Source organism: Centroberyx gerrardi, chromosome 14 (assembly GCF_048128805.1).
Source record: "Centroberyx gerrardi isolate f3 chromosome 14, fCenGer3.hap1.cur.20231027, whole genome shotgun sequence".
NCBI lineage: Eukaryota > Metazoa > Chordata > Actinopteri > Beryciformes > Berycidae > Centroberyx > Centroberyx gerrardi.
Window position 1 is genome coordinate 19,101,873 of NC_136010.1, and position 19,679 is coordinate 19,121,551.

Sequence of the window (19,679 nt, forward strand, 5' to 3'; positions counted from 1 at the left end):
GTATGACAATAAGCCGTAATCTGAATTTACACACAGGAGGAGAAAAACTGAGAAACAGAGCACTGCCTGTTCTGAAAATGGAAGTAACACATTCATTTGTTCTCGCTTGAGAGAAGGAAGAAAAGTGGGGGTAGAGAAGTGCGGTTGTCCGTTTCCTGCTCTGAGTTGTTATGTGCACATCACAGAAGAGAGAAGAGAAACTTCCTTGACACTCTTGAGCTCAGTATTCTGTCAGTGTTGAGAGGAGAGGAGAGGACGGGCACTTAAATGCCGTACGCAATCCTTTAAGACCAACTGGGAGATTTTGTTTTTTCATCAGAGGACCATGAGCCGTGGATCCAAAACTAAAACGGAGAGCAGCCACAGCTCTCTGCTGAGCCTGCAGGAGAATGAGAAGGTGGAGGAGCTGCTGGGCAGAAGGTGTGCTGTAAGTCCTGACCTGGCCTGCTGTAGGAGTTATCCACTGTGTCTGTCCTGGCTGTTGTGTGCTTTCTAATATGAGGCTATGTTGTAAAGTGACAGGTAGTACAGGTTATCCCAGTAGTTACATACTAGTCTTTACCATGTCAACCCTCGAGCCTCGTCTCTGTTGCCTTTGGCGGTGAAGCACCATGTCTAGAATTTTTATGAGCGAATGTGAGAGTTGAGCCGTTAAACCACAGGCTTTTATTAGCTTTCTGTGTGTTTTAGTAGGATATATTAGAAACTCCAAAGGTAATTTGGCATATTTGTTCTTTAAGGCAGCTTCAAAGGGAGCTCCTGTATTTTGTTACAAATGCAGTTTAAAATAAGTTGCTGACATTAGGTCATCAAAAAGGAGGCAGCTGTAACAGGAAGTGGTGGCTGAACCATTGCTTCCTCTGCTGTCAGAATTAGAGGCTGTAGCTGGGTCTAGTCATACAGAGCAGAAGTTGCTCTCTTCAAGCTGTTGAGGTGAACTTAAGTGTTTGCCTTCAGTTGCAGCTGGCTGGCATTACAAAAGAACAACAATAGCTGGTGATGACCCACACGTTTTAAAAAGTAAAACAGCCAAAGTGGCCTTTTAGAGCGACGCTGCACTGCAAGCTGTTATCTATATAAATGAAAGCATTTGAGGAAGTGAGCTGCCACCACAAAGCTGCAAAATAACTAGTGAACTGCAGTGAAATGCTGAAGTGCCCTATCAGTGCTCCATTGTATCTAATGTGTGTTGTGTGTGTGTGTGTTTAGTCCATGGCCACTGCAGTAGCACAGCTGTACATGGCTCTGCCTCACAGTTCGTCCAGCTGGAGCCTGCAGCACACTGGAGTGGTCTGCTTCGTCAAGGACAACCATCAGCGCTCCTACTTCATACGCATATTTGACATGAAGGTAACCACACACAGCGGTGCCCTTATGTCAAGGGCCTGAACACATGAGACTGACCATGAGAGCTTTGGGCCCTCTTCAGACTGGTTGTTCTAACCACCACATTAAAGACTTAATACACAATGACAGAAGACGACTCAGATCTGACTGCTGTTGCAAGGCTGAAATATTTATCATGTTTTTTTTCCACAGGCAGGGAAGCAGGTGTGGGAGCAGGAGCTCTACAACCAGATTGTTTACCGCTCTTCTCAGCCATACTTTCACACTTTTGCTGCTGATGTAAGCAAGAACACACACACTTTTTCTTTTTTTGCAATTTCTTGATATTAAACATGCAACTTCCTGTGTTGAATATAGAGAACTTCAGAATATTGTGGGTTTTTTTAATGAGTGTGTGATATCTTGTTCATTCTAACACAATGCAGGACTGTCAAGTGGGGCTGAACTTTGCTAATGTACAGGAAGCTGAGGCTTTCCAACACGCTGTGGAGGAGAAGATTAACCAAAGAAATAACCGTCAAGGTCAGCGAGTTCAACGTCTCCATGTAGTTGTTTGTTTTTAGAATTACAATTCATGTAATTGAGTTTTTAGATTATGGTTCATAGCCATATCTTAAAGCATAACTCCTGACTTTACGATATTTATACAGTATATTCGTAAGATATTCAGATGGTTCTTTGACTTAAGAGTAGTCCAAAAACTCTGTGCAGGTGAAATGGTTTGCTTCTTCAATAATCGCCACACAAATATCTAATCACTGGTAATACTACATCAATGTGATTCAAAGGGGCAACTGCAATATGTTTCATCATTCTTAGTCAAATCAATTTAAATCCACTTAAATGAGGATGATTTAAACCAAAATTTGAAAGCTTTCAGGCCAAAGTTCTTTATATATTCAGTTACATCATTAGCAAGCAGTCTAACAACCAGTATATGTGCTTTATAAAACATACCAAAAAATAAATAAATAAATTCTCAGGGCAATCTTTAAAAAATGCAGCTCTAAATGGTACTGTATCTATTACAGCTTGCTCTGCTTTAGACAAGAAAGAAATGTGTTAACTTTAAGGAAAAGTCAGTTGCAGAAATGTCGTACATTAGTGTGATGAAGTGCTGAAAACTGTTTTTTCACACTCTCATATCCTCTGTTATTCACAGATAAGAAACAGCGCCCCCTGCTGTCTAATGGTAAGATGCAAATTAGTATAGACAAAATGTAGCTAATAGTGAAAGTAGTCCTTCCTTCCTCTTTTCATGTTGTCTGTCACTTTTACAGAAAGAGGCGCCCTACCTCCACTGCCACATGGCAAAGGTGCGTCCCTCCTCATCCTCCTCCTCTGCATGTCTTTCTGTTGGAACTGTTATTACCGCCCATGATGCATTAGATAAAACGAGTGCCAAACTGTATCTAATCTGTATCTACTGCAAAACCAGGACCTGCTATCGCCGCTTCTCCCTCCATGGCCACGGTGGACATCCAGAACCCAGATATCCAGCCTTCACGCTACCGCTCTGTGCTTTCACCAGTGGCTCCCTCAAATGTGACCAGCAAATCCAAGAAGGAGAAGAAGAGCAAGAAAAAGGGCACCAAGCTCTCCAAAGCAGACATAGGGGCACCCAGTGGGTTTAAGTGAGTAAAGTGAGATGTCAGGCAGTGAAGTTTGGTATTATCGAGAAGAGAATCGTTGTTATTTTACTCCATATCCTCTCTATTATCGGATCTATTTGCTCAAATTGTAGCTGTATCTGTCAGACTTAATTTTATTGCGCTCACACCTGTTTCCCTCCTGTCAGACATGTTACTCATGTCGGCTGGGACCCCAACAACCTCGACCCCGATCTGCTGAAGCTGCTCTCCTGCGCTGGGATCGGTGAAGCCGAGATGAGGGACGAAGAAACCTCCCAGCTCATCTACAACATCATCGAGCAGTCTGGAGGCATGGAGGCGGTCAAGAAGGAGGTGAACCAAGGAGGTGAGACTGCATCATTTTGTGCTTCCTCTCCAACATCGTTACTCTACTGATTACTGTGAGGGTCTAAAGCTCAGCTGGGTTGTAATCTAGCATCTTGTCTTTTCTCATTCCTTTGCTCTGTAGCTGGACCTCCGCCCCCTCCACCTGGCAGGCAGGGCCCTCTCCCTCTGGTGCCTGGCTTCTCCTCCTCTGGCCCCGCCCCTCCACCTCCTCGAGGCCGCTCTGGCCCCCTGCCCCCTGTCCCGGGCCAGCCACAGCGAGGGGGCCCCCCACAGCCGGCCCCGGTGCGCGGAGGCCTGCCACCCCCACCTCCCACGAATCGAGGTGGACCTCCACCGCCGCCGCCGCACTCCACGTCTTCCCACTTCCCATCACACCCACCCTCTAAGTCCTCTCACTTCTCCCCACCGCCGCCACCCTCCATGTCGTCCCATGCCCCTCCCCCTCCCCCGCCTCCCTCTGGCCCGCACCGCTCCATGGGCGCTCCACCTCCTCCTGCACCTTCTGCGGCCAGCAGGGGAGGCCCTGCACCTCCACCTCCTCCGCCTCCTCCCCCTCCGCCCCCACAGGCGCCGAGCTATTCAGACTTCCCTCCTCCTCCTCCTCCTTCCGCTGGCCCGCCGCCACCCACCACTCCATCTGGGGGAGGAGGAGGAGGTGGAGGTGGAGACGGGAGAGGGGCCCTGCTAGATCAGATCCGACTGGGGAAGAAGCTCAGAAATGTAAACCAAACTTTTTTTTTTTTTTTTCAAATATTCCACAAATGTTATACACTCACTGAGCACTTTATTAGGAACACCTGTACACCTGCTTATTCAGGCAATTATCCATTCAGCCAATCATGTGGCAGCAGTGCAATGCATAAGATCATGCAGATACAGGTCAGCAGTTTCAGTTCATGTTCACATCAAGCATCAGAATGGGGAAAAAATGTGATCTCAGTGACTTTGACCGTGGCATGGTTGTTGGTGCCAGACAGGCTGGTTTGAGTATTTCTGAAACTGCTGATCTCCTGGGATTTTCACACACAACAGTCTCTAGAGTTTACACAGAATGGTGCGAAAAACAAAAAACATCCAGTGAGCAGCAGTTCTGCGGACGGAAACGCCTTGTTGATGAGAGAGGTCAGAGGAGAATGGCTAGACTAGTTGGAGCTGACAGAACAGTCTACAGTAACTCAGATAACCTCTTTACAACTGTGGTGAGCAGAACAGCATCTCAGAATGCAACACGTCCAACCTGGAGGCAGATGTCACTTTGGTAGCCGGTTGACATTGAGCTGAAAGCTGATACCTACCCAGTATTAGTAAGGTGTTCCTAATAAAGTGCTCAGTGAGTGTATATCAACATGCAACTCTTGATTATCGTACTGAAATGCATCATAAGTAGAGTTTAACTTGATCACTTGAGCCCCATGTTCATGTCAAAATGGCATCCTGCTGTCCCGGTGTGTATTCTAGGTGACAGAGTGTGCTGATCCAGCTCCATCTGCACAGCCAGAGGGAGGGGAGGGCATCGTAGGAGCTCTGATGATGGTCATGCAGAAGAGGAGTAAAGTCATCCATTCCTCTGGTAAATATGAATTACAATTCCTCCTCCACCTTCCATAGAAGGCAGTTCTGAAAACCTTGAATCAAGAGAGTGAAAAAAGTCTTATACTTTATATTTGTCTTCTGTTTCAGATGAAGGTGAAGATGAGGGTGGGGATGATGAAGATGACGATGACGAATGGGATGACTGATATACGAGTTGTTGTTCCTGTGGATTTTCCTTATATTTGCCCATAGGCATTGAACTTAATTTGACTGTGATTTTTACTTGTCAACCCCTAACTTGCAACACTGTTAAATGCTGTTTGATTTGTCACGGGTTCGTTCATTGCAGTCTGGAGTACAACTTGAATATGATTAAAACTGTGTGAGTGATATATGTAATTCAATATAAAGGACTGAAAGTGAAAGGCTAATTTGAGAATTCAGAAATCTTTATATATTTGTTTGAACATTTCCAGTGTAGAATTTATCAGCATGACAGCACATAGCACTGTGTTACTCACAATGAAGGTGAACGGTGGCTCTGATTGGAAGATATTTCCATTTAACTCTTGTTCCTTGTCCTTCCATTGAAAAGAGCCTTTCTAACTTTTGCAAATACAGTATTTGGCAGAACAACAACAATCAATACTAAATCTGAGCCAGTTTCATTCCCATTTTTATAACATGTACATATAAAATTATGTTCCTATATTTTTCATACATTTGTGCAAAGAGCCCTAATTCCCTCTAAAACCACCACCAACAAAGTGCATAACTGGAAGAATACTGTTTGCTACACATATCTTCAACACACACATAGGTCACTAGAGCACAGGACAGTAAGGGAGTCATTACATGACAACAATGGAATTGGTTTGAAAGAATACATTACACCTTACAGACAGCATTATACATCGAGGTTGCAAAAAAAAAACAACAGAGTAAACTGTACAATTTGCAAACAAATAAGCATGCAACGTATGCATTTATACCCTTATATTATTATCATACAATACAAGAGTAAACCAATGGATTGACCATATCATGACCATATATATTATATTCACAATCAATATATTACATTTTCTATTTCAAGATACTTAACAACGGCATGAGAGCATCACCTGCTTTTGTGTGAATGGAGGTGACGCACAGTCATGCGTGTCAAACATGGAAGTCCACCTAGAGTCCAGACAGGCCAGTGTTGGACGGCGTCAGTCCCGTTCTCTCTAGCCGAGGCCTTGTTCCTGGCTCTCTGTGTGTCTGCGGCTGGTGCGTTTGCGCTGCTGCTGCTGCTGCTGCTGCTGCTGTTTGGGACTGAGTTGCTCCCAGTAGGACTGGCAGTACTGATTAATCAGTCTAATCTCAGGTGGGAAGGGCGTGGGGACGAGGGGTGACTGCAGGTAGGGTTGATGGGAGTTGTGGTGGTTTTGTCCCGCCGGGCGAGTTTTTGGATGTTCGTCCTCATCCTGAGAGGTGAGGGCTAAAACAATGGCCCGGTCCAGGATGCGCAGCGCTACGCGGGCCACCGTGTGTTTGAAGTTGTTCTCCGTGGCGAGGCAGTGGTAGAGCCCGGCGTCTGATTGGTTGAGAGACTTCAGAAGGATACCGTGGTTTGTCTTCAGGACTCCCCCCACCCGGTTGAGCTGCAGAACAAAGAAAAGACAGTGAGAAAGTGTTTGAGTAAGGATTTCTAATGGGAAAGTGGGTGATTCCCTTGATGTTTAGAAAAACTAAATTGTTCTTCCGTACCACTTTCCTCTTTCCCTCTCTCTGGAAGAGCCACTTGACTGTGGCCTGGGGCGAGCGAGGCTGACACTCCAAGAACGTACTGCTGCCCTCCACCCCAAACTGCACCGTCTCTCTCAGACGTTTCTCCACTGAACAGAAAGAACAGAGGAAGAGAAGTAGTGAGAATTGATTTTGACGAGCTTTCAGCAAAAATTTGAAGTGACCAGGATCCTTGAAGACACACACACACACACACACACACACACACACACACACACACACACAAAAACTGCCACACCTTTGGCATTGAAGCCTCTGCACTGCCTCAGTGGATCGCCATGTTTAACGTCCTGTCTTCTGCTCCTCCTGAGACAGAGAAAATCAGAATTTAGAGGGAATTAAGTTGAGTTTACACATTATTGCTGCATAGGAAAGAGCTGTAAACAGTCTGTGAAGATAGTGACCCTGACCTCTTGGTGGAGGGGGTGAAGGCAGAGCAGCTCTCTCCGTCCCAGGCGCAGTAGGGGTCCCGGGCCAGGCAGCAGTCAGAGCAGGCCCTGCCATACGCACCACAGCGGTGCAGGGACACCTGGGTCAGCCCCGCATCCGACGACACGTACAGCTGTTGCTGTGGTGACACAAGCAAAATAAACTCAAATCAGTGTGCTTGTGAAGAATGGAACGTATATAATTTATTCAGACTTTTCTTAAACATCCCATGAAATGGCATCTTTACTTTCTGGATTTGATGCATTTCCTGTTGAAACAGGATGTTGGGGCGGGACATAATGCAGTGAGGGATCATTCAAAAGTCTAAACCAATGGAATATGAGTCAGGGAGAGAAAGGCAGTTTTATTTGATGGGAGGGGTGCGGAGGGGCGGGACTGTTCAAAAATCTGATGCTTTTATTGGTTAGAAATTTATATTTACGCCTACTAGTGCAGCATGAGGTCACCATGAAAGATACTCTGTTTTCCAGGAAGTAAATGTAACGGGAGTTCATTTCATGGGGACTTTAAATAATGAGAATTTTGCTTACTCTTTTCGAAGATATCTTCATCGTTTTGACAGGAGCTCTGGTCTGTAAATAAATAAAAAGCAGACAGATCAATACATCTTCATCTTTGAGATCAACAGTTTAGTCTTTTCAGGACAACATATTGAGACATACCCTGAACACCTCCACTTCCTCCAGAGTGAGCTCCTCCATGCTGGTCGGGTCCTTGGGCAAAACGATAACTTTTTGGACAGTGCCACGATCTGGGTGTGGGAGAGGGGGGAATTATATTTAAGACATGCTTTTCCAGACTAATCCTTCAGTCGGGCCGGTCCCATCAATCTTTCCTCGCTGCGTCTCTCTCACCTGTCCCTAGGAAGATCACCTCGTAGCGTCCATCCACAGCATCCACCTGATCCACCACCATGGCAGTGTAGCGGTAGTCCACGCCGGTTCGCACCACCAGGGGGCGGCGGTGGATAGGATAAACGGGATGGTACATGAGGGGATGGGCTCTGATGAAGTTCACTGCCTCGTCTGAGAAGTCCTTGGAGGAGCGGATGCCGGGGGTAAACGTTCCTCCTGGACACTGGATGGGACGAAAGAAGGGGTGGAGATTTTTTGGTGTAAGTAGGTGTAAGGTTGGTTGCAGTTTGATTGAATATATATATATGTAATTGGTCACTTTGGAGATAGCATGACTGAAACGTACTGTTCCAGGCCGTGGGTAGGGGATCTTGCCAGTGTATTCTGTCCATTGGTAATTATGGCCGTGTTTGTGGGCAAAGGGTCCATTAAAGACGTTCCGGATGTCGGCCATGGAGTACACACAGACCGCTGAGCCCTTGAACACAGAGCTGGAACAGAAAAAGACAGTTACGAGATGTAGGAGGCAGCTAGCACCCAACCCCAGAAATGAAAGATAGGGAGATGACTCCTATATAAAAATGGATAAGAAGACATCCAAGCATCCATAACCTGCTCACCCAGCGGTAGTGAAGAGAGCGTACACCACAGGGTTTCGTTCGTCCTGTGTGGGCTGAATAAAAACATCCCCTGGAAGAACGACGACGGGCAAATCAATAACACAATCGTAAAAGCAGTTTCAATTAAAATGCAATCAGTTTCAATGGGGGTATTTTATTGTGGCCTTACTCAGTTCATCAAACGGCGTCTCCACCCCGTCTTCTCCGATCACGGAGCAGATGAGGCGAGCCTTAAGGAACGTCGTCCAACGGTTCACCAGGGACTTCTGTCCACCCTCGTCGTTCTAGACAGGTGGAAAAACCAGGTTACAGCTCAGTACAACAGCCTCTGCTTCATATTACGAGCTGCATAGATTGTTACCACAGATGGAATTTGGTTTAACTCACCAGACACACTCTTCCCACCCTCGCTAGAACGCTGGGGCTCGCCCCGCCGCCGGAGTCCAGACTCTTCTCACGGAAAAAGAAGTAAAGCTTGTCGTCGTTCCTTTCAGCACTGTCTGGGATCTGTTGGATCTGAGTAAACACAGGCTCTAGAGGATAACAAAAAGAATGAGAGGAGTGAGTGAAGCTGGTGGTTGAGATATAAAATGAGAGGAATCATAATAAACTATCATCAGCAACATGTACCTGCTCACACACGCACTTACTCACCATTGAGCCACCTGGAGTCATATTGCTCCGTCCTGATTGCTGTTCTTCCTCCCATGGTCCTAAACAGGGCCGCATCTGTACTCATGAAGTCAATATGGACGCCCGCATAGAGGTTCCCATCTGCAAAGACAATGGGACATCAGAGAGATGGCAGATTAGGATTCAACAGTACAAGGAATTTAAAAGGCTTTATGGGTTTTTTTTTACATATAAATGAAGGGAATCTTACTGATCAGAACAGCAAAGTTCTCCTGGTTGGGATCATAGGAACATTTTCCCTTCCCTGAATCCACATACCCAGGGACCAGCCTAAACAGGTAGTCCTGCAGGAGCAGATTAGAGAAGGAGAGGACGCATAAAAATAGAGTGCTAACACGTCACAAGGGAGTATGGGAAAATTGTAAACAAATCAGTGTCCCAGTTTGTAGTCCTGAAATATTTAGCAGGACAAAGCTTTCCAGGCCTGCTGCTGAGGGACTTTGCATTAAATCCCGCTTTAAGCACTGCACATTTCTTTGTGTTCACCTCTGCCCTCCAGCCTCTGTTGATGAAGGTGCAGATGGGTTGGTACGCCCCTGTACCGCAGGTGTAGAGGTGGGTGCGGTTCCACGGCTCTATCAACCGCACAAAGTTGGCACACTCGCCCTGGGTAAAGAGGGTAAGACAAATGGAATTCAAACACCACGGGGAATCATTGTCCCATCTTGAAAACACAAGTCTCAGATCCTTGAAAGAGCAGCATACAAGAACAAGATCCCACCTGTCTTCCCTTTCCTGTCATCTGACATTCTCCCTTTCTCTTGGCAGATGCTGGCCAGTGGATCTGCATTGAGGAAAGTACAGATAACTGTTAAATTCCCCAAAATACAGGATTATTAGGGATTACATTTACAGATCTGGAGAACTATACTGAATATCAGACACCAAATAGCAGACTGCATTTAAGAAAACACAAACTGTTGGTGTTTGTACATACTATGAGTGGCTCCTTGTTGACATTGTGCATGTCCAGGGCCACCAGGTACTCCCGGCTGCCCAGGTACAGACGGCCTTGGTCCTGATCCATCAGTAGGATGCGGTAGTCGCTGGTGTTGAAGGAGAAACTGAACGGCCGCGCCGCCCGAGTGTCCATCAGTTCTGTGGGGCAAACACACATGTATAGGGACGCATACACATGCATGGACACACACAAACACACACAGTTTTCAGTGTGAAAAGTGTTGCAGCATTGTCATAAATGTCTGCAGCATTTGTACAAAAAACTATTTCATATCCAGCAGGGGGAGCAAAGTTTTCCTTTACTTAACTCTCAAAATCATATTATTCCCCTAACGCCTTCACTTAAAATGCTTCACCACTGGCTTGGATGAACTTACAGTCCCTTGACCAACACCATTTGTCACTTATTTTTCGGTAAAATGTGTGTCAGTGATTAAATATGACTCAACTTAGAGCATTTTAAGAACCAGATTCGCTTTTAAGATCTCAATATTTTATGTGTTCCGACTGTCTGATTGAGTTTAAGGCACCACATGCCCTGTGGAGCTTGACGAAAAAGCGGGTCCCTTAGGATACACGGTCAGTGGAACTCAGAGCTAATTCTTAAGATCAGGGTTGTGTTCGGTAGAGCATGACCTGTTAAGACATGCTGAAATGGAAAATGTTTCTCCTCTTTTGTTTCACGAGGCGTTCTCCCGAAAGCTTTGATTGAACAATTTTCCTCTGCTGTAAAACAAATGGACTCGGCGCTGCACTACTCTACCTCAGAATGTGAATTACTTTCCCCTCCATCCGCACAATAATTCACTGCAGTGTTTTGAATTCACAAGGCATTACACAAATCATGTGCATGTGTAAGATATTCATCATGCTGTGTGCAGACTGAGTCATGGCCTATGGCAGAGGTATGTGAAAAACAACAGGCTCACTATCACAAAGCAGTTCACAGAGACCTTCAGAAGCGGGTTTACAGGGAAGCAGGAGGAAGAGCATCTTTATTTACTTCAAAGTGCCTGCCATCTTCCGTTTGAGGTCAACGTTAACAGGATGCAGTCAATGTGCCACTAAAATAAGCTAAGCAATCGGATCTTTGGCAGACGCGGGATGGGGTCTTAGAGGTGGGGCAAGGTCCGGTTCTGTTCCTGAGAGGTAAACACAGGATAACAAGCCTCTGGCCAAGCTCCACTGGGCCATAGTGGATTCACAGCACAGGCTAAAACTAGCAACGCCACACCCCTATACATGGCTCCATCCTCCGCAAATAGCAAACAATGTACTGCCATCATCCGGTAAACATCCAGAAAACACTTATCCCCTGACAACATTGTAATAACAGTGGAAAGAAAACACTGTAACAGACATATGATGCAGGTACGAGGCTACAGCTAGGCCACTATCAGCTCTCATATTTCAACATATTGTCACAATGGCAATATTGACAATTACCTTTCAGTCCCAGGCATAACAAAAATATGAAGAAACTGACTGTGCTGAGTGGGCATGAGATCCTAAAACGTGGCTTCAATTACACCGCACGCTCTGCTCTCTAGCAATGCTGACTAATTCTGTCCGACTAACAGTCGAACGGGACTCAGTCAATCCCTTTGAAGTGTGTATAACTGACACAATTTCCCAGAAACAGAGGAAACAATACAAGATCTCTATCCTCTGCAGGCCTCCCGTACCCCAGAGTCTCACCCAGGCGAGCTCATTCGTTCAGAAGAGTCACATGCACCCCCCACCTCTCCAAAACCTCCTCCGCAGGCGCCTTTGGGAACAAAGAGAGTCCCTGTCACAAACAATGAACAATAAATCCTTAGAGTGGCAGAAAACAGTTGGGTCGTAAATCCAACTTTTCTCCCTTTCCTTTGGTATTAGGGGGAAGGGTGACTGAGGTCTGTGAAAGCGGCCACCGTTATCTCTAAGCCCGAGCCAACAATCTAATAGTTCAATACTTCTCAGTTGTCACTTATCACACCAGCTGCTGTATATTAACTCATGATGGAGTGCTCTGTAATGATGTGGGCAGGAACACGAGCTTGTACAAGACCAAATGCGTGTACAGATTACTACTTCATGCAACCTGCTGTAAAACACAGTGGTGTGTATAAGCTGTTTACTGAATGGGATTAGAGTCAAGGGTCATATAAAAATGCACTGCAATTACTCTCAAGCTGTAAAATGAACCACCGCCCTGTACAATGACTATGTACTGTATGTACACAGCTGATTTCAGTCATGTCACTGCTGTCAGACTCTAATGGGGCCACTGTGGGTCATTATCATTCACAGATTTCATGATTATCTCACCTCTGATCTGACTTTCAGTGGCTGATATGAAGCAAAAGATCATGTAAAATCATTGTTTCTTATTGTGTAACAAGATAAGGCACCAAACATGCTAACATTGCCTAGACCTGACCTGGGAACAAAATGTCTTGACTCAGCTCCACATGAAAGCAGTAAGGAATTTTATAAATCTGAGTCACACCTCTAATTCTTATTTACAGGTACTTGAGGTGTGCTGTGTGTGTGTGTGTGTGTATGTGTGTGTGTGTACTTGTGGGTGTAGCGTGAAGAAGTGACAACATCATAGGGATTTAGGAATAACTGTAATCATCCAGCATTGTTTTGATCAAAGGTGTCATCCAGGTATTTGTAACATAAATCTCTACCATTACAGCTAATGAGGACAGGGAGCAGACTACATGGGAAAATCCCAAATGCCGACTCCATCTGTCCCAGCTTGTATTCACACCTCTCGGCGATGATATTAAAGTTGGAAAATACCATTTTGCGCTTGTGATCAAATTTCACTTGTTTCCCTGTTGTGTCATTATGTCAAACATCAAGAACAGAGCAGAAACGTCAGATCTGACTGTGTGTGTGCGTGTGGGCTTTAGGGTGTGGGGAGAAACTTTTTCGAAGGGCACTACCAGCAACCAGCCACACGCAACATCCACCTTTTGTTTTCTGTGGCGCACTGTTTGACATGAGGCAGGAAATACGTTCGCGCACGGATGTGTGTGAGTGCGTATGTGTGAGTGACTAAGGAGGAAACCAAATAACCAAAAGAACCTATTACGACAATCCCAGCTGTCATTGGAGTTTTTAGTTTGTCTGTATGAGCTCACCTTTGAAGGAGAGGCGAACCCGTGGGGCGGACTGCTGCAGGCCTGAGCCTCTGTAAACACATAAGGCCAACAGGAGGAGTTGGACCCCAGATGCTGTCATGGTAACAGTCATGCAGGTAGACCACAGAGATCTAAATCTGGACGAAGAAAGACAGAGGAATGAGCTATTATTACAGAGCGCCCCATGAGAAATATGAGACAGAAAAAGAAGGAAGGACAAGCAAGAGACTCCCTCTGATCTCCCTGATCAGAAGACTGGCACGCAGCCTTCTGAGGCGAGATGTATAGTTTGGCAGGAAAGAACAAAATCCAAATCTGCACACCTGCTCTGGAAAATATAACGACCCTATTCTTTATTTAGAGCACAAATGTAGGGAGGTATGTGTAAAGATTATATAATGGTACTTGCAAGCAAAGAAACTTTCAGAAAGCAGGACCCCAACACTCATCAGTGATCCTCTCTCTCTCTGTCTGTCTCTCAATCTTTCAACAAAGCACACCTACTTTCCAAAATGCATGACTGAAATACATGACAGTTCAAAGAAACAGGTAGTCCTATCTGAAACAATTTCTGACAGTTTAGGGGTGTTGAAAGGTAGCCTAACTGTTAGACCTTAACTCAAGCATTCATTATGCATCTGCACTTTGCTGGAGAGGATCCCATATAAATTATGAATACTAAAAGCTGAGTCCATAACATCCATTAAATTGTCTCCCTGAAGGTGTGCTTTGCTTGGGCTATAGGCTATCCCACCGGCCTTTCTTTTTCTCATGACATCCATGTAGCCAAGGCAGGAAATTATGGCTTTTAAAAGAAGTATTCATGGTTTAAAACTTAACAAACTTCACAAATGCTCCTATGGTCATTACATTTCATAATAAGGTGTGCTGAGATAAAGCCTTTAGACCAGGCTTTCCCAGCCATGGAAACTATGTGGGGTCCCATGATATGAAAATGGGGTCCCATGGAAAAATTCTGATCAAACTAAAATGACTGGTGTGCTGATCATTTAAAAATTAAAAACAGAAGCCACTTCCTGGCCTGATTGCCATGGACCAGCTCAGCAGAGCAGCTTGACTTCTGCCCCCCTTATGGGTGACTTATATTCAGTATGTGTAATCACGTTGATGTGAACAGATTTCATGAAGAGTCATAGGAATTTGTGACCTAAATACAGGATCACCCACTAAAAAAGGTTGTAAACCCTTAATTTTCTTATGAGAAAGATGTGTACTAATCCTATAATAGATTTTATAATAGAACAAAAAAAAAACTATAAGACCACTATAAAGTCACTACTGAGTACCACAGACACACAAGAATTCCCTTTAGGAATTTTATTATAAGCATTCCTATAGGTAATTCTTATATAGGGAATTAAGGTAAAGATTTTGGGTCTAAGCATATGGGCTATCTCAATAGTATAGACTAAACCCAATCCTACCCATTACACTTAATCTAGGTTCATCTAAAATTATGATTAAACAAATATAACTAGAAGCATGATAGATATTCATCATATTCAAAACCTTGAAATATCTAAATTGCGACCATCACCAGTAAGAAATATCACTGGCGTGCCTGTGGTAGTCAATGGTGATTTTATGGTGACCCATTGTACTTCGTGGTATTTTTTATCTGTTACGGTATTTCTGTAGGATTTTCTATGGTAAAATTACTGACCGGTGGTAGCGGCGTGATATTTGAAAGTTTTGCTGTAATATTTACACGGTATACCTTTAAAATGTATTATAAGCTTACTATAACCTAGTTCTTTTTCCATGGGGAGTGCACACTTACCTGTGAACTCAACATCCCGAGATAGAAACCGTCCTATTTCCTTCAATGATCTACAGTAGAGAACATAGATTAAAAGTTGAGGTTGAGAGAGAGAGAGAAAAAGTTGTCCTACCTTTGTTCTCTGACTTTCTCGATACCCGCTAAGCCACGGAGATCCAAAACTTGCAGGGTGTTATCGCTGCATTCCCTGCGTTTCGCACCTCGGAGCGGGGTTGGAAAATCTTTCCCAGCCCTGCGCAGGAATAAAACAATCCAATGCGTTTTAAAATCCCCTTGATAAAAAAAAAACGTTGCCTATTAATCGACGGTATTCCTTCAATGTAAGACAGAAAAAAAACAAAAACAAGCAACAACAATTGATCCCTGAACGCTTATTCCACTCCTCCCAAAAAAACTTTAAGTATGGATGGCAACAACCATCACCATTATCTGATGCGATCAAGATGCTGCTCCATGTATCCTTTACTGGGAGTTTGATGCTGTTCCAGTCTGAATCAAGTGACCAGGTGCAGGTGTTGGGAGTCTGTCTGCCCCGCTGTCCTCTCCCTTCTGTTCTGCCCCCACCCACCCTTCCCTCTCCTGTTGGCCCACAGCAGCATTGGACCAAACCTCTTGGTACACCATATGGGTATTATTAACCCTCTTGCTGCTGGTGCGTTTATCACACTGCTTCCATCTACACTGGCTTCTAGGTGTAAAAGTGAAACTATTTATTATTAATCTATATAGTTTTTTGGCCAAGTTTATTTGCAATGGATTTGATTGAGTTTGATGGAACCTGATGTGATGGACTTACACCCACTGTCTTATATAAATGCTTTTCTCATGCACCAGGAGGGCTATTCTTACACACGAATGCAGGAGCAGTGCTTCACTATTAATGGGGAGCCAGTTCTGTGTCTTGAAAAATGCCACCATTACTCTACAGCGGGACAGATGAAAAAGATTCCTGGGATTCCTCTTTGGCCGGCTCCTGGGCTCACGACAACAGTGACAAAGTCAGCAGGAGGGGGGGGGGGGGCTGGACGTAAAGGACATCCATCCTCTTAATACAGCCCCGAGCTCGAAATTAAACAGCTTCTAGAGTGCTTTGTGGTAAGCTCTGACGCAGTAGGTGCACTGAAGACACAAAAGCAGAGGCTGGATATATTGTGAGCAGTGGCCTTGCAGACAGTAAAATAAAATAAACACATGGAGCAAAGCGATGCGTCAGTGACAGCAATGTGTGTGAAAAGCCAAAGAGGAGGGCAGTTCCTGGCAAACTTCAGGAACCTTCAGTTCAGACTTCCCTCTCCCAGAAATGACCTTTATGTGACAACATGCTTGGGTTTCATGCGTATTCATGTTGGGTTTTAACCAGATGCGATCTACAATGGTGTCTCCAAGATGTGTCCAGGTTTAGAGCGGAGGGGGTCTTTGTTTCTCGCTCTATGGGAGGCATCCCTCTCTTTCCAGCTGAGGAAATGAGTCATGAGTGTGTGCTGAGTTCAGGTTTCCGTGTGCTCTCAAGTTTGGCCATGGACAGCAGTACACTGCCCGGCTCCCACTGCTTCACAGGCACCTCTAACGTCACCCATGGCTCTGATACTGCACCATTCAATGGTCTTATCTGAGCAGCACCCACCCACTATTGCCTCAACTTGCTGAGAGAGATAGGAGCCACCGTGTGTTCACCACCGTTACACTGGAATGGGCATTTTTACTCTGTGTGAGTGGAAGGACCAGACACAAAAGGGTGCGAATAGGCCTGCTACCTACAGCATGATGGATGGATTTGGTATTACAGAGACAGACAGCATGTGTTAGAAAGCAAACTTTGTGTCTGTCTGGTCCACAAAAAGCTTTGTCAGGAGGATCTTCTGGTCTAATGGATAGGTGATGTGAAATGTGAGGGAGACATCCATCCCTGCAGGACAAGAAGGCTCCAGTTGAATCCCTGACCCTCAGACACATCAATCATGTCATCAAGTCTAAGGGCGGAGTATTGTCCCCCGAGGAAAAACAACCCATTATTTGACTTACTGACGGCCTTTTCTGTATTGATGAATTGAACATTGAGAGTCTTTGAACAAGCCCTGCAATGGACTGGCGGCCTGTCTCCCGGCCTTCCACCCAATGCATGCTGGGATTGGCTCCAGCCCCCCTGCAACCCTGAGAGGAATTGAGTGGGTAGAGAAAATGAAGGATATTATTGATCAGGATTATTCCAAAAATGTATAACCACAACACTTTGCAGTTGCAGGAATATTTCTCTCCCAGCTTTTTTTTTTTTTTTGCTTACAATTATTATCTTACAGGACAGAAAAAATGTAAACATCCAAAACTTAAAGATATGGGAACAGGTGCTGCTACTGACATCCATGAACTTCACGCGCCAATGAATATCAAAAGAAGAGAACAACATCTTTGACACGAAGGTGCGCATACGTGGCGCACATTCCAGTCGCAGCTTGCTTGCCTCGCACTGTATTGGAAGTGGGGAGATTGCAGGTTTTTACAGAGAGGACGGTCTCCCTGAGCTTCAGCAAGGAAGCTCAGGGAGACGGAGCGCCGTGTACAGCATGCCACGTGTCCACCAGGCCGGCCAGCCAGCCACCATCTGCCTTGAAGACAAGACTGGCACTCTCCCTCACTATAAAATGCAGCTGGGAGAATCAACAGCTGTTGAAGAATAGCTCCTTCCAAATAACAAAAGGGGGGTGGGGGGGTGGGGGGGTGCACAGAAAAAGAGGGATAGTGAGTTTGTGTGTCAGATGAGTGAAAGTGCAGTGCTTGTGTCTTGCAAGGTAAATCTGTCACCACTCTTGCATTAGCATTTGGAACCAGCTGAATAAATGAGTGTGCGAATGTTCTAGCTAATTAAAGATAGATTCTGTGGTTTTAGAGGCACTAAAAAGTCCAGAATGGTTTTGTTTTTAGTATGCACTAAGATCTTCACTTCAACTCCATCTGAACCTGTATCACAGACATCCTTTGTACTTACATATGTATGGAGAATCCCATTGGAAAGCCTTTTAGGCTTAAAAAAAAGTGAGAATACACTGAATAGCTCTTTTGGAGACAAATTCATATGCCCATATGCATGCACATGTGCACACAGACATGGATACACACATACACTCGCTCCAACAAGCTACAGCTCTGCAGCTTCAATTAGAATGAAAATCATTCCCCTTTTCTCTCTCTCCATCCCCCCTCTATCTCCCTCTCTCTTTCTCTCTACGTACATCCTTGAGACGCCAGGCTCCAGGTGAATTTCAATGTCAAAGACAAGTAGGTAATACAAGCGCTGCAATCTGTTCATTCTGTCAAGTGGTTTGCGTGTGTACGTGTGTGCATGCACGTGCACGTGTATGTGCGCGCGTGCGTGTGTGCATGTGCGATGTGAATGGTGGGGGGTAGGCCTATTCATCTGTCTGGTGTGATCATGGCTCTCTGTAACTGGGCCTAGGCGTCACTGTGCACTCTGTGATCTCCCAGATAAGAGTCATCCATCTGCCGCGCGTATCTGTCAGGGCCTGGGCGGCTCGGCTTATCGCTCCAGTCATCTATTTCCCTCAATCATACTCACTCCGTTCTCCATTCTCATCCCTCTCCATTTTCTCTCGGCACAGTTCAAATGCTGTGTTTAATCTTGATTAGCTGTACAGGCGGACAGGACAGGCATGCGTGCACACTGTGGTATTTAAAACCTGCAAAAATGTATGGAACCGGCAACGTCTGTGTGTGCATGCATGTAGGCGCACAAATGAATGCACGCTCTCACAAACAAGCCTACATGCATGTGCGCGCACACACACACACACACACACAGGTAGATGGCAGTCAGGGGCCCCGCTTTAACCTATCAGATTACCCGCCTACCATGGATGAGCCTCAGCGCAACACAAGCCCTTTTCTTCCTCATACTCTACACCATACAGTCATTAACCTGGAGAAAAGCTCCTTGTCAACATCAATCACACAGAAGACGGACGAGTTGCCAGTGTGTTATCTTTTCATTTTTAGATTTGAGTTCATTCTGCAGTGAATCTGAGGAGCAGGTTCCAGGGAACTACCTTGTGAAACCTGAGAGTGCGTCAAGCAGCATGACAAGAAGATTTGTGTACAGTAGCAACACCGGCTCAACCCTGGGGAGTGTAGTTTACACTAGGGAATCCATTTAGGCTTTTGCCACCCCATACATAACAAAGCCTTCACAGAAAGCCCTCAGACCACAAACAAGCCCAAACACTGACTTTGTTGTCTCAGCAATCTGTACATAGTTTGTCACGATCAATATTGTAGGAACCACCTCCATTATTAATTCATAGTCATAAAAACATGTGTTGTGCTCGAAGGTGGTACACTAACCCACTGGGCTGAATAAAACTGCTTCAAAGAGGAGACAAACACTGTCATTTGATGGGATATAATATGTTTATATAATATGTTTCCATTGCCTGTATTAATAGTATATCCCCATCCTAGAACTGCATGCCTCTGGGTGCTGGGCCTACAGCAGGACAGGTTTTTGC

The 19,679-nt window shown here is 45.2% G+C and overlaps 2 protein-coding genes across 2 annotated transcripts; one reads left to right on the plus strand and one right to left on the minus strand.

The window, feature by feature from the left end:
- The first annotated feature begins 190 nt into the window (after positions 1-190).
- Positions 191-5,249, plus strand: wasb (WASP actin nucleation promoting factor b). Its single transcript, XM_071927452.2, has 11 exons — positions 191-427; positions 1,210-1,350; positions 1,540-1,626; positions 1,773-1,869; positions 2,510-2,539; positions 2,628-2,663; positions 2,786-2,981; positions 3,146-3,324; positions 3,448-4,046; positions 4,785-4,896; positions 5,007-5,249. Exons 1-11 carry the CDS (start codon positions 326-328, stop codon positions 5,063-5,065), a joined length of 1,638 nt encoding a protein of 545 aa, XP_071783553.1. The 5' UTR covers positions 191-325; the 3' UTR covers positions 5,066-5,249.
- A 41-nt stretch (positions 5,250-5,290) lies between these two features.
- LOC139933389 (semaphorin-3F-like) lies at positions 5,291-15,702 on the minus strand. Its single transcript, XM_071927450.2, has 18 exons — positions 15,275-15,702; positions 13,362-13,498; positions 10,205-10,365; positions 9,989-10,051; positions 9,754-9,873; positions 9,458-9,551; positions 9,229-9,348; positions 8,962-9,107; positions 8,744-8,858; positions 8,575-8,644; positions 8,301-8,445; positions 7,955-8,177; positions 7,763-7,851; positions 7,631-7,672; positions 7,061-7,218; positions 6,889-6,956; positions 6,612-6,739; positions 5,291-6,505 (listed from the first exon to the last, which is right to left on the minus strand). The coding sequence occupies exons 2-18, from the start codon at positions 13,471-13,473 to the stop codon at positions 6,089-6,091; spliced, it is 2,271 nt and encodes a 756-aa protein (XP_071783551.2). The 5' UTR covers positions 13,474-13,498; positions 15,275-15,702; the 3' UTR covers positions 5,291-6,088.
- Positions 15,703-19,679: the final 3,977 nt, after the last annotated feature.